The sequence below is a fragment of the Triticum aestivum genome, chromosome 6D (genome assembly GCF_018294505.1).
Source record: "Triticum aestivum cultivar Chinese Spring chromosome 6D, IWGSC CS RefSeq v2.1, whole genome shotgun sequence".
Classification (NCBI taxonomy): Eukaryota; Viridiplantae; Streptophyta; class Magnoliopsida; order Poales; family Poaceae; genus Triticum; species Triticum aestivum.
This window is the reverse complement of record NC_057811.1, coordinates 381,777,584-381,793,288: the sequence shown is the minus strand read 5'-3', so window position 1 is coordinate 381,793,288 and position 15,705 is coordinate 381,777,584. Positions and strand designations below refer to the sequence as shown.

Here is a 15,705-nt window from a genome sequence, read left to right as displayed (position 1 = left end):
ATAATCTAGCAGATATGCAAAGCGCGGGTGAATGGGATTCCCGGTACACCCTTCAAAGTGGTGTCTCGCTTATCCTGTTTATTTGTCCCTAGCTAAAAGATTGTCATTGCTATATGCGCACGCAAATTTACCTCAGATAAGATAGGAATCGTACCTTGTGGTGACTGATAATCCTGCCAGCCTGAGGTACTACTACCATATTATCTTTGCTCACTGCGCACACGCAAATTTACCTCAGATAAGATAGGAATCGTACCTTGTGGTGACTGATAATCCTGCCAGCCTGAGGTACTACTACCATATTATCTTTGCTCACTGCGCACACACAAATTTACCTCTTGGATAAGAATCGTGTCTATTGTTGGCATCGAGCTGCACACACTCTTGTGTGTGATGATGATCCATTAACACGTACATTACGTGCCAGTCCTAGCTGTAGGAGGTTTTTTTTTTAGGGAAGGCCATCATGGCTAGCTTTATTAACTCAGAGCAAAATTATATCGTTCACAAGGCTATTGACGACACATGCAGGTGGTTCGTCAGTCCAACTATCTGACACTTTATTACAAAAACTAAACTTAGCTAGCTCATGAGGTGCGGTATTCGCCGCACGAAAACAATGCTTGAAGGTGACCCTCCCAATTGACGTAACAGTATCCAAACACTCTGCAAAGACTGCTGCTGATGCATCCCACCACTGTGTTTGTCCGGTACAGAATTGAATGACTTCAAGCGAGTCTGATTCGACCTCAACCCGATTAAAGCCTAATGAGTTCGCAAATTGAAGGCCATCTCGCATGGCCCTAGCCTCCATAGCCGTAGCATCTGGAGCACAATCATTGTATCTGCATTGAGCAGCTAGAAATTGCCCCTTCTCGTCTCTGATTATAGCGGCCGTTGCTCCTGCACCTGCATCTTGATAAAAAGCAGCGTCAACATTTACTTTAACAAACTTTGGGTCTGGCCTCTTCCATCTATGCTCCGTATCCTCCCTATTTTGGTTCGACACTTTGTTATACCCGCCTGTAATTGCCATCACTGAAACGGGCCATCTGTTGGGAGGTGGAATTGTCTCATTGTGTGTGACCTGCCTATGGATCCACCACAAATACCAGCATCCCACTGCTATGACGTCAATACTTCGAATAGTAGGCATGAGGTGAAATGGAGTGGTTGGTAAGTTTAGCAAGTGTTCCAGAACTATTGATCCCGAGCGATCCACACGAAGGGCCGATCTGATAGAGTCCAAAACGCCTAATTTCTCCCACAATTGTCTGGCTGGAATGCATTCAAAAAGCAGATGGCGCACATCCTCTGCTCCAACGTGACAGATTGGGCATTCTCCACTCACCGGAATGTGTCTGTTAGCGAGTATAGACATTAACGGTACAATTCCATGCAGAATTCTCCAGCAAAATATTTGAACTTTACGTGGGACTTGAAGATTCCATAGCATAGACCACACTGCCGGAGTCATAGAGCTTCCCGGTCTGCCCAGGGCAGTTCCATGGCCCCCATATTTGTGTATCCACTCAATATGATATGCAGTTTTCACAGAAAAGATTCCATTTTTATTCGGATGCCAGGCGACAAAATTATCAAATGCTTGAAGGTGTAAGGGTATTTGCAAGATCCTTCGAACATCCACGGGGTTAAAATTGTCTTGAAGCAATTGCTCATCCCACGTATGGGTAATAGGATTAACTAGTTTAGAAACCTTCGTTAAAATAGACTGATTCCGTGGAGTAATAATCATCCAGTTGGGGCTTGAAGGTATCCACGGGTCAGCCCAAATGTCAACATTTTCTCCCATTCCTATTCTCCATATGTATCCACGTCTAAAGCAAGATAACCCCGCAATAATACTCTGCCAAGTGAAGGAGATTTTTCATGTAACCTCTTAGACTTTATGTGTTGAGGGTTTAGCGGTCGCTAGCTCACAGCAGGAGAGCATGGAGCACATGTGATCCGTTGCTGGGAGAAAGGTGGTCAATGGGAATCACCCGGCCGCTTTCTCCCCTCCCTTCATTCCCCGTCGCATTCTCCGCTACCGTCCTTGTCCTGCGCGGAAAACTTGTCCGTCCGACACATGAATGAATATCCAGAGGTATCCGTTCTCGCCGGTGCTATGCTGTTGGAAAGGGCATAAAGAACTCCTATACAGCACCAAATTATTAACCATGCATTTTGATTATGTGGTTCGGAAGATGCATCAAACGAAAGGCCGTCCCATAGCCACATTCCACAGCACTGGTCCTCGTTGTCACGTCTAACTACGAGGCAATCGTATTTGGTACGACACATTGACCTACCACCACAGAATCACGGATCAGATTACATTTTTCGTTTTTTTTTTATTTGAGAATCATGCATCAGAAGCACGGATCAAATATACCCCATAATTAAGAACGATTGCAAATTGATTTCCTTCTTTTCAGGTCCACAAATCCATAATTACAGTGCATAACAATTTCCGAAAACAGGCACCGCAACATAAGCAGAACTCCATGACCAACAGTCTCACTAACAAGTACAGACTCTTTGCTTCAACTTCGATGATGGGAGCTCAAGAGCAGTAAAAATTGAATGAACATATTTTACAAAGACGCTGAATTCTCGCCTACGAAAATGAAGCCTGAATCACTCTAATTTCGGGCCGCTTCTAACAAATCGTCAGTTAAGCATGATGTTGCCATGACTAAAATCAATGCTATGGTGTACCTAGTGTCACTGCTGTGAGAGTCCTATATCACAAACACTACTTGGTGGCGGCATGCAGAATGAGAACCTACCCCTGCACTCAATTGGTTGCATCAAGAATGAGGGTCCTACCTCTGCATTCAAGCTCTAGGAAAAACAATGTTAATAGTTGCCAAGTGATCACCATTCTACGAGCTTCTGAAGATGCGCTACAAGCAATGGATCATTCCTTTTATTTTCTCACCCTGCAAACTCAATAAACACGGCCTCGGCAATTCTGAGCTCCACAATGGCAGGGACAGCCATCACCAGATTGCAGCTTCCATCGATAATCAAAGGACAATTCTTCTCCAACAACAATCTGGAGAAAAACAGTAGCAACAATTAGCAAAAACAAAGATTTTACAGCTCATCATTTATGTTGAAATAGTACAGCTAAAATATTCTTACATCTTGAGTGGCAAACAAGCCAACATGAGCAAGTTGGCAATCTTTGCTTTCCACCAGAACTAAGCGGACACTAAGGTTAGGCGAACAACTGTAATGAAGAAACACACAAATGAGCATTGCTTCAGAATTAGTTTGCTCCAGTGGTATAGATGCTCCTAAAATACATAAAATAGTCCAATTACCTATGATTAATAAAGCGGGACACATTCCCATATCTTGTAGCATCAATCATGTATGCCGTAGTCCCTAAAGTCTTAACTCTTTCCCGATCAATATGCGAAGCGATATCAAGAAGGTAGCTGCACCCACTTTTTGACTCACTGGAATTCAGGTACTTTCTTGTCAGTTTTCTAGAAGGAAAAAAAACGATTCCACAAGAACATAAAACATCGACAATTCCTAGAGTATAGGAAATGGCATGACATTGTTCTGCAATTGAAGTCGGATTTTCGCGGGATGAGAATTCATACGATGAAAATTGTGCATGAAAATACCAATTGGATTCAAGATTGGAGAACAAGAGTAATCATAATCATCAAGTACCAGACAGTGGATATCAAACTAAACATGAAATTTTCAATGATGCCCATGTTCTCTACTTCTGTACATCTGATAACTACAGTAAGGCATGAGAAAGAATTAACAGACCTTTCTGCGTTTCTCATGGTCTCATCATCCTTCACAACCTCCCCAACATACTCGCACACAAAAGTACCCTGTGGAATAGGTTCTGTAGCTCGAACAGCCCAACCCTGAAGCATTCAGAAACATTACAGTATGACTTGTGAAGCATGTTTAATAATAACAGCAAAGGACTGTGAGCAGGGTTCAGGGAAACCAAAGCCAGGTTGCAAGTGTTTCACCTTATTGTCAGTTCTGAAGAGTTCCAATTTAACCAGCAGCCCTTGCTGCAAAACTTTATTTTTACAGGATGCATCACAGGTACATAGTGAATTGCACTCGTATATCGGATATCCTTCCTGCCAATTCGACAAAACATGCACACGCATCAAACTATATACAATATCAGGGATGAAAATAATACTAGAGGATGGAAATGTGACATTTTTTAAATAGAAGAACTCAGTGGAACAAGATTTACACGCAGACACACAGAGCACCTCTACATCGTTCAGGCCTCAAGCCATGAGTCAGGCACATCAAATTTGACATTTGCCGAAAGTTTCAAACGAATCAAATAAGTCGCTAAAAATCACATGGGACGATAATGATATGCTCTCATGGTTCAAAAATAGTCGCCATGGATGTAAGAAACAGTAAATGGTGGTCTCCAAGGACCTGTATAGAATTGTTTGAGCAGCTCACAACGTATGGAGGACAAAAGCAAGCCTTTTGAGTCTTGACACAATTACAACCTTACGTGACACAGATGAGATTGCTTTGACAATAAAAAGCAGTTTAGGTATGCAGAATGATCATTGTGGATGGTACACTGTACAAGAGTGCGTGAAAATATACACATGTACATGGTAGCAGACACAACCACAAACCTTTTTAGACTCATAAAGATAACAAACTACATTGCCTTTCTAGACTCGTAAAGATAACAAATTATATTGCCTGCTGATCACATATCGTGATATCAACCACCCTATCAATGGCATACTAAGTGCAGAATAATCACGATATAACGGATAGTTGTTTACTTATTTAGTGCGCTTTTTTTCCAACTCTTACATTACATATATAATAAAATGTGTCAATGTCAACAATTAGTACCTGCAAAATGATTTTGCCATTTTCATCGTACGCAAATCTGCCATGCATCGGCATAGCATACATATCCACAAGGTTCTCATAAACACTGTCAAAGAGGTTCACATGATCACATTTCTCAGGAGAGCAATGGGCATGAGAACACGCACAGCCAACCATGTAACTCTGCAGGTACATAATTTATTAGAAAACTGATTTGATAAATAAACCAAATTTACATAGATGGGAAGGAAAACAAAGGAAGAAGCCCCTTTGTGGAATTCATATGCTTCCATTTAAAGATGACAATCGGTTCCAAAAGAGTACCTCTGAATCAACAAGAGATGAATCCATCAAACGAGTTGTGACGTAGTGAAAATCCTGCCATGGCACAGAACTGCAATGCTGCAATAATTCTTCAGGTTTCATATGGAGAGATTCTTTCGTATCAACATCAATTGCACAGACAATTGGAACTTTCTCCCTGCCAAAGCTTACATCTTCACAAAGAACAACCCTCTCATTTTTAAGCTTCCACATGAAGTGCTCTGAATCAAGAACATAATGGTATTCTTCCATGCCCCACGTTCCATCATTTTCTGGAGGATTCATCACAGAAGCTACTACGGGGAAATCAACATGGGTAAGCTGTAAAGGTGGCAGGGTATTTGAAGTATATCCAGATTTGCATCCCTTGGGGCAAGTGAATTCCTCTTGATGCCAATTGATTGGGATGCCAATGTCACTACAAAGCTTTGCAGCTTTCACAAATATGTTTTCAGGCATGGTTCCATATTTCAATTCCAATGCAGCAAGAAGACTTGTCTTACAGCATACAGAACGGGCCACGGATAAAATATCAAGGTTACTTGGATGGGGTCTTGTCTTTTGAATCTTTGAAAATAAAGTTTGCGCCACATCTGAGCATTGGAAATCCACTAACTTACCAAGGTTAGCTGTTTCAGGTTCCGCAACTTGCGATGTTATCATAGATAGATCAGAGCTTGAAATATCAAAATGTTTCTCAATCCCTGAGCTACTCCTCTTCTTTAATGAACCTGATGGTCGTAGGTTTTTCTTGAATGCAGAATAGTAGTGTCGACCACGGTTAAGTTGATATTTCCCACGTCCTGGTGGAATGTGGCCAACCGTACCTTGGTCCATATGAGCAACTTGATTGTGGCGGCCAAGATCTGCCAGTAGATCAAATCTCAACCCACATAGTCTACAGGTCAACTTTTGTGAGCCATCATCCTTCCCAAGGTCATGGTTATCATAGAGGGCCTTGAAACTTGTCCCTTCTGTTCTTACAGATTGACCTTTAGGTCGTTGTGGGGCATCAAGAAGCCCGAACTCGTGGGCATGATCTGAAACAATATGTTGCCATAGCAGATCCATGTTCAAGAAGTTGCTGTCACATGACATACATCGGAAGAGAATCGAATATTGGAGATATTGAGCACCATGTTTTTCTTGTACATGTTTTTCAAGAACTTTTCTGTTGGTAAATGGGTCCATGCAAACAGCACAAGAATACCCTCTGAACAGCCATCGGGTCTCCTTTCGATGAACTTCTGTCCAATGTAACGCGAGACACTGATCATCAGAGAACTCCTGGGCACATATTTTGCACTTCAAACCAGCTGAATGATTAGTTTTCTCTTCTTGCAACACTATCATAGATCCCTCTTGGTTATCAGGACTTATTTGCTGAGATCCATTTGTACCAAAGCCCCAAAGATTTGTGAGTTTTTCTCTTTCACTAGAGATTAACTTTAACAAAAATTCTCCAACATCAGTATCCTTGGACACTTCAGCTAGAATCTGAGGCATATAGTCGTTACCAAGACCAGATTGTTGACGAGAGAAGTTGTTTCTCAAGAACCAATAAAGAAACTCACATGCCCGGTGTAAACATATTTTTTCTTGCCTTGATGCACAGCCCTTCAATAGATTGATAAAAACATCTTTAGATATGAGTCGACTCTTTCCGTTCCTGGCACGTTTAAGGAACTTTGGAAGGTGCTTCTCGCAGTAAAGAGTGTGTCGCTTAGCATAATCCTGGCATTCAACAATATTGTCATGAGAAAGAATTCCAATGCAAAGATCAGTATCTGAATTAGCTTTTGCCATGGAAGTTGACATGGGGTAGAACATATCAGGGTTCTCCAATCCACAAGCTTTATCACCTGAAATCTCTGCAGCCATGGTCGAAGTCAATTGCATTTGAAGAGGAACTTGGGAACTACTAGCCCTTTCTGCATCCACGATGCATATTGCACTTGAGTTGCAATTCTTTTCCATTCCTTTTGGAGCCTCTTCTCTTTTATGGAGACCCCCAGATGAACTGAATAAATTATCAGAGCTTACAGTATCCAGGCTTGTCTGGGAACGGTGTTTTTTGCAGAAAACAGAACCATGCTGGGCTCGATGCTTGCATTGTCTACCCAAATTAGTCATACCACTACAGACTAAAGCATCACCACTAAGTCCCCTGTCCTCCCTAGAATAACGGTCATGCATGCTTTGATGCACACAGCAATAAATATCACCGTCATTAGCCCACCTGCCGCACTGTCTTCCTTTTGTTTCTATGTATGCAGAACACTGCCGAGAATTCTTTAAGGAATCAAACTCATGTCTGGAATTCTGTAAAGCTGGGTTGATGTGGCCTGATTCTGCAATCTCATGGGGGGCAGAATTACTGAGGAAGGTGACAATGTTATTCTGATCCACTGATGCTAACACTTCCATATGTCCATCAGTGATAGGTCTACTAGGGAAGTTATTACCGTTCAGGCCCTCGCTGAGAATGCTGCAGTTAGCATCATTCACGTGAGAAAAATGTGGTTCTCCTCTGCGCACTTCAAGTTTGGGACGCTTTCTGCGAGCTTGTTGATCCATACCTGGATCATCATAGTTATTGCTTTGATCAAAGTTGCCCGTATTACCTACAGCATGTGATGAAAAGAACTGTTTCATGACTTCTTGTTTCCATGTTTTCCACTCTGGTACTAATTCAGGCTGCATTGGTGCATTCCACAACTCATCAACCTTGTCCCAAAGAACAGATTCCCTAAGTTCCTGCGTTAAAAGGAAAGAATTAACGAGGTTGGCCAAGTTTTAACAAACCTAAGAAATAGTAGCATACGCCAAATCTAACAAAGGGAGTAATCGATATACACCAAGAGAAGTAGCGTACAAAATCTTAAATTTCTTTTTTGCAATTTTTATTGGTAAAGCAACAGCAGAGGCCTATATTTTTGCTGCAAAGAGACTTTAATAGTGTAACAGCAATGACATCATTGACAAACTTGATGCTGCACAGAGCTCAAGTTAAAGCATGAAATTTAACAGCCTTCTATTCTTTTATTAGCATAGCTTATTCAGTAAGAGGTGATCTACTTCATTTTGGAAAGAGCAGGCATTTGTACAAGTTAATACACGATCAACACAATACTTCCACTGATTCAATGCAAATGAGTATATTTTATGTGATGTTTCCGCTCTCTACCCCTAATTTAGTGCTTCGGAAGAAATGGTTGATGGTTGAAGCATGCCATTTAACAGGGGTATGCATGTCATTTCTCATTAACTGTTTCAGATTTAGTGTTTCCATACTGGGCTGGGATGATGAAAATTAGCTAATCCAAACAAGTTACCGAGCTAGGCTGGGATGGTGAAAATTAGCTAATCCAAACAAATTACTGGGCTGGGCTGGGATGATGAAAATTAGCTAATCCAAACAAATTACTGGGCTGGGCTGGGATGATGAAAATTAGCTAATCCAAACAAATTACTGAGCTCTAGGGAATAACATGAAGTAGTCATTAACAAGAGTAATGACATGCATACCCCTGTTACATTATGTACACGAGAGTACACTTCCTACTGGGTTTATCCATCTTAAATGTAATGTATAAGATCAGATGGATATAGACAGGAAAGTGGAGTACAAGTACAAACTGGCTCAAAAACTTCGTGACATGTATTTCAAATACCATTTCATCCACTAAATCTAACAAGGTAACAGTTGCCAGAGTATCTTCTGGTACGCAAGAAATGATGATGGAAACATCTGCTTTGAAGTCATTGTACAATAATTTACAATTAGCCAGGCTTGGTTCCTGCCATGGGATGGGGTAAAGACTAGAAGTGGTGAATCACGGCAAACTGGATGGCTAGGCATCCAGTGGCGAGTCAGCTGGATTTGCGACTTGAAAATCTTCGATGTTCACACAAGTGAAAGCCCAAACAGCTGACACATGGACACCACCATAAATATTGCAGCTGAATACATGGGAGCAAGTTTAACTATAAGCCACAGAAGCATCCTATATTGTGAGAGTAGAACTGGGCTAGCTAGACCATAGAAATGATTATTTACGATCTTTCCATCCAAATCTATGCAGCTTGCGCAAGGAACTCAAGAAATTATTGATAGTCAACTCTTAAATACAGAACACGTTCTCCAAAAAGTAACCGCAACTCAAGAACAAGGTTAACACCGTATACATAGTGTTATCTGTACAATTATATTAAAATATTTATTTAAGTTCGACTGAAACGAGAATGAACATAAGAAAACAAGTAAATTGAGGTTTTGTAAGCAGGCAACCTGGTCACAAACTGAAAAAACTGCATGACTATTATTTCATACAAACTTAATCACACTCCAAAAAATTTGACCTAAAGGCGAATAGATTCCACATTACCTCGGCAAGAATTTCAACAGTCTCAGCGTCATGAGCAATATTACACTTCTGGCCCCACAAGTCAGAAGAATTTTGGAGCCAAAGACAGCTTGTGTAGTCTGGAAGAATCATCTGAAATCAAACAACTAAGGTGAAACAATGCTTCCTCGCAAAGAAAAGGTGAAATAATGCCAAGGAACGCCAGGAAGAGGCTACTTCAAGCATTTCTATTATTTTTGCAGCATCAGCAGTGAATGTTGAGTGAAGCATAGATGGACATAATGAACAACTTGCTGCTCAGCTGTGCTTTTTAAAAAAAAATACAACACCGATAAATTGGATGATGTATTGACCTCATGCAATAAAAAACTATGTTTATCTGTCTTATTTCTATATGACCATAGCTGCAATGGACCTTGAGCAACTTGCCACGTATAATATGTCTTTCATTACAATACTTCAAAGCATAGAAAGGAACCTTCAGGCTTTAGCAGTGTCCAAATCAACTGCTAATAATGCTGATTTAGCCTTTCGTATAAATATTGCAAAGTTATATCCAAAAACTGCTGCATAGATGAGCTATTTTTCAAGACTTGACAGAGTTGTGGCAATTACACTAGAACCACGAGAGGAACATTTTGGATCCTCGATCAAATAGAGGAATAAGGCACACAACAATTAGTGTCACTCACCAGAAGAACACACGAAGTTATTTACCATATAAAATGCCTTGGAAACAAAGTACCAAAATACTGTAGGTGATGCGTACACACATAATGTGGTGAACGGATATACAAATATAACAGTTACAGAGATCTTTCCATTGCACGATGAGTAAAAATGAGAGGGAAAATGCTTAGGTGATTGCCTCAAGAGAAAAAACATAGGAGAATATATATAACAAGAGTATGAAACTCGCTGGGTGCAAATTAGCACAAGGCACCGTGACATACGCATATGGAATAAGGTCCTTGGAATTACCTTTTGAAGTTTGATAAGCATCTTCCCAAGATCAGTGTAGTCTCTACAGCATGATGCTTCCCGAGCAAATTCTTTCCAAGCTGCTGCCTTCCGAGCATTCTCAATTATGGCCTATTCAACATATAAACAGTGTCAAGAGCAATGATACCACATGAATACAAATACTGCAAGGGAAGAGCATACCTCAGTGTGAAGTTCATCACTAAAGTTTAGCATTGAGATAGCAAGCTTCTGCATGATGAATCGTCGAGGAACACTCAAATCCTTCACCATCTTTCGCCATTTGCGATGAGTTCCATTCACAAGTGGCACAGGATATTCATCAATTGGAAGGACTAGTAGCATGTCCACCCAAGAATAAGTCCTTGTTTGTGGGAAGAAAACAACAATATAGGTCTTCCTGTCAATAGTTGGTTTTGCCTTGAGAGTGGACAAAGGACAGTCCGCTCTAGAGCATCGAATTCCTGTTCGCCATTTTCCTCTCCACTGTTTTCAAGTTAAAAAGTAAAATGATAGTTCAGGGTGGAGCCATTAGAGATGCAGGAAGCGGCCAACATGAAAAAAAATAGAAAGTAGGACATAGCCACCAGGGAAATCAAAGAGCTTGGGCTCCATGGTGGTGTTCTGAATAGTCAGATAAAAATCACCTCGTTTGCATTTTCTGCGATCAATATATAGTTTTGCTTCAATTCAGGAAACCCCGTTGGTAACTTGAATGGTCCAGTAATAATAAACTAATGGATGGAGTAAACAGAACAAAATATTTAACTATGTTTAGAAACTTGAAGCCAGATTATATATCACAAATCTTAGATAAGGCCATAAAATAAAGACCTGCTTTCTGTATAGTGTATAGGGATCATACTAACAAAATTGTAAAAGGAAAAGAAATGCCTTCGTATAGTTTATAGATTTATAGATGCATCTAGTATGAAATAGGAACATTTAAGTAGGAATCGAAGAACATACCACAATTCTTCAAGAAAATTTAAATGGGATAGATCTAGATGTATCTCTCATATACATAGATGGTCAGAGTATAGGGGTGTAAGTTGAAATACTTCAGAGGTGGATTTCCAAAAAACATGGTGAGTTGGCGCCTACTCCAAGACATCTAGCGTATACATTGAACAACCACAACTTTTCCAGGGCTAGTTTCTCATTGTAAGTTCACAACTTGACATATAATTTCAATATCAGGAACTAATACAACGACGTTCACAGCCACAATCACCTAGTGCTAAATAGACATACCTTTACCCAAAGTGCCACGGCATGATCTTCTTCTTCGATACTTCTGGTATCCATCTCTCCGCCAACATCATTAGTATTGCCATTACAACTGTTGTTATGAACAAGCATATCCATGCCATTTTTAGGTGAGACAGATGTCTCATTCTCTTCCTGAGAAAATACTTTACTTACTTGAAGTGGGCATGACAACTCCTTCTGGGCATCATGAGATCCTGCCATATCGTTGCCGACTTCCTTGTTTACCAAGTCAGTCCCGACTCCCTTACTTGCAATGTCAGTCCCAAATCCCTTACTTTCTGCATCAACATTGATGTTATATTTGAGTTCTACTTCTGTCATTTTCTTGCCTTTGGAAGGAAGGACATCTCCATTTGACTGGCATGACCTAAGTCCAGTTACTACATTGGACGGTGAAGACATCTCCTGCTGGGAATGATGTAAATCCTCCTTACTGATGCAGTGTTTGCTGCAGTTGACATCCCCTGGGGAGCCATTATTTTCCAAGCTTGCATTCAACTGAAACCTTACATCATTGAAGTAAGCATCCTGGACGTTCTTTTCTTTATGTGGTAGTGGTACAAAAAAGTTCACCTCTGATAAACCGTCCAAGCTAACAGAAGACTTTTCAGAGGAACCATCTACTTTCTCCTCTGTGCTCGAGCCAGAAGAATTGTTAACTTCAACAGGGTTACAATTTATCGCGGCATTTGTCTGATGAACGTCGGAGGCTTGCCACCCATGGTCATTACATGATAAGGTATGTTTCCTATCATAAGAAATAGATGATATTTTCTCCACGTCATTCTGTAATTGGCAATCCGCTTGCATAACAGGTGGATCCATCAGCATTTCTTTGATAAGTTCTGATCTTTCAATCCACCGTGAAATAAAGCAGGATTTCTAAAAGCAGTGCAGGAAAAATCCTCTACTGGCTTGAAGTCCATAAACACTTATGACTTATTCAACACCTAGAAACAAAAGTGCGGTTAGGAATGTAGAAATTTCATATGAAAACAAATGTATGGCAGAACAAACAAAAATAAACTTACTGAACAGATAATGGAGCTCCATCTTAAACAGAAAATGGTAAAATGATTAAAGTTCAGCTTTATGGTCATATGTGAAGTTACCACTTTATTGACTATATATGCATAAAGACTTGCAGTTCCATTTGATTCACCAAGCAAATTTCTTGCCAATAAACACAAAGCATTTGCACTCATGTACTCAAAAAATCTTGGTTTTGCAATCAGCTACGTAACATTTTAAATAAGAAACATAATACGCTATTATGCGACAGTTGCAGTACATACTACATACAACTTCTTAGCCACAGGAATTCAAGACTAGGGATATGACAATGATACTGAGACTGATACCAAGACACAGCAGATGTCCCTTTGGATAAAATACGCAAATACATGGGAGCAATCAAGTTTACATGAATCACATGAGTACAACGCACTCCCAAAAAAATTACAGAATAACGCTCTGGCAAAAACACATAAGGACTGTAGGGTGTTGTTTATACGTACATTACTGGCACAGAGGGATGGCATTGGCGTACTGGAATCGGTACCATTAATTATTTGTACCATCAAAACCCTAACGACCCGCTTCAATGCCTATGAAAAACTCCCGTGGTAGGACGAACTCAGGCCACGAATTAATGCGCCCATAGGATCCACTCTGAAAGCATAAGGATCCTTCAGGAGTCCCGCGACGGAGTTTAGATTTCTATTTCCTATAGGCGCATGTATCTGGGCGCCCAACGATTCAAATCCCGGAATAAGAGGAATGGAGCCGATCCTTGAAACGGAGGGGATGCGAGAGCGAATTACCCTTCTCGACGAGGCGCCGCGGTGGCATCGGCGGGTGTCGAAGACGGCGGCGCGGGCAGGAGCGCCCTCAGATGTCTCGGCGGAGGCAGGAGGATGCGGCGGAGGCGACGGGAGGGCGTGCGTCGACGGGGCCGCGGCGGGCAGGAGACCAGGGCGGCGCTGACCGGGGGAGGGGGGCGGGGTGGTGCGGGGTCGCCGCGAGAGGAGGAGGCGGTGGTGGCGACACAGGGTTTGCGACGTGAGGGGGAGAGATGCGGGAGGTGGGCGGCGTGCTCGCGATACCCACAGGTAAAAAAAGGGTAAACGAAATAAAATAACTCCCCCACCCAATTTCTTACTTCCCCGGAATAACCGTTCGGGCTTCAGGCCGACTTGACAGAGTATTTAGGCGGACCTGGTATGCTGACTTGGGCTACAAGCGAAATTTCTATGAGATTAGGCCCAGTTATTTCGTCCATACGTTTTCAAAAAAAAAAGTTAGTTCGTCCGTATAGGGTCCAGTAGTAGTTAGGGCTACCTGCATGGTTTTTTGCCCATTTGCATACTTGTCCCCGTTGGGCCTGGCTGAGCAAATGCGGGTCAAAAACCAACATCTGCACTTAGTTTGGTTGCCTGCATGTCATCCTGCATCGTAACGATGCAGCTACGCACCGTGTTTGGTTGCTTGTATGTGCTCACACGGGTGCACGTTGTTTGGTTACATACGAGCATAGAGTTGTGCTCATCTTATACCCTACTTGGTGAGCTTACCAACACCTTACACACGATCACACCGAGCACACCAACGCCACATCACTGCTATGACGACAAACTGGACGAAGATGATGAAATTCTTCAGCCCTAACGGTCGATCCACCTTCTTGCCAACCTCAACCTTGCTGCATGAATGCTCTTGCACATACTTAGAGTAAGCATCTTCTGCCGCCTGCCTAGTCTTAAACCCTCCTCTGTGGTTGTTGTTGTTCTACCCTGAAACTTGTTTGTTGCAAGCTTCTCATAAACTGTAAAACCCTGGAACCCTACCTTCGAACACCACATACCACTTGCCCTGGCAGTGCAAATGAGCAATAAGTTCAAGCAACAAGCATTGGAACACACAAACAGCAAGCAATGAAGAACTCTAGGAGCAAGCAATGGAGCAGAAGAGCATTAGTAAGCATGCATGATCATAGCAAGTTCAACATTACTTTGGTGTCATCCTACCACCGCATCCAAAAGAGGGTGTCATCCTACCACCGCAAGTTCATGATCACCGTGAGGGGTTAGTATATACCACGTCACCAAAATATACACACCATAAGATTGTTTTCAAGCCCTAACTACACAAAATATACGTTGTCATCGTCGTCCTCGTCCTTATCGCCATCGCCGTCGAGGATCATGCACGCTGTCGCCACCATCAGAAGCAGCACTAGTAGTAGTGGTTGCCCAGCCAGGTCCTCGGCCAGAGCACCCTGTGCTCTTCTCCCATGGCAACAAACCCAACACCTTGGGCTTTGGCTAAGAGCCACCACGAGAGCCTCTGGGCTGAAGCCAATCTGATCCATGACGGCGTTGTAGAGCTTAGGGTGGACGTCCACACTCTTGCTCTCCCTGATGGCGGTGTCCACCTCCTTCACTGCCTCAGTCATGCTGGTGAAGACGCTCAGCTCCTCCTCCATGAAGCATGCCCGCTTCCTTTTCCTATCAAGCACAGGAACGTGCTCAGCATCCTTCTCAGGAGCATCAGCATTGATGGTGTCTGACTCCTGGGTGTCTGGATACTCCGACATCGGTGAGCCAAGAGGATGACCAGAGCCCATGGCATGCTTGCCGGTTGCCAGCCCGAAGGAGAAGATCTGCTGCATCTGGTGGTAGTTCTGGATAGGGGTGTTGAGGAACTCGGCGTCCTTGGGGTGAGCCTAAGAAGAAACATGGCAGAGAGGTTAGTTAGTATGGCAATGTTTCATAGGCTTCAACTGTTGGTCTGTTAGAATGGCATGGTTTGTGAGCTAACCGCGATGTGGCCTTGGTAGTGCTCTGACTCCAGAAGGATCAATCAGGTGTCCTCATCCCATGAAGCACCACTA

The 15,705-nt window shown here is 42.2% G+C and overlaps 1 protein-coding gene across 1 annotated transcript; it reads right to left on the bottom strand.

Annotated features, from left to right (window-relative positions):
* Positions 1-2,402: 2,402 nt before the first annotated feature.
* On the bottom strand, positions 2,403-13,891 carry LOC123145242 (histone-lysine N-methyltransferase SUVR5). The gene is made up of 12 exons (XM_044564615.1): positions 13,637-13,891; positions 11,796-12,763; positions 10,725-11,027; positions 10,542-10,652; positions 9,582-9,692; positions 5,194-7,950; positions 4,891-5,052; positions 4,014-4,130; positions 3,799-3,902; positions 3,333-3,470; positions 3,151-3,238; positions 2,403-3,061 (listed from the first exon to the last, which is right to left on the bottom strand). Exons 2-12 carry the CDS (start codon positions 12,642-12,644, stop codon positions 2,954-2,956), a joined length of 4,848 nt encoding a protein of 1,615 aa, XP_044420550.1. The 5' UTR covers positions 12,645-12,763; positions 13,637-13,891; the 3' UTR covers positions 2,403-2,953.
* Between the last annotated feature and the right edge of the window lie 1,814 nt (positions 13,892-15,705).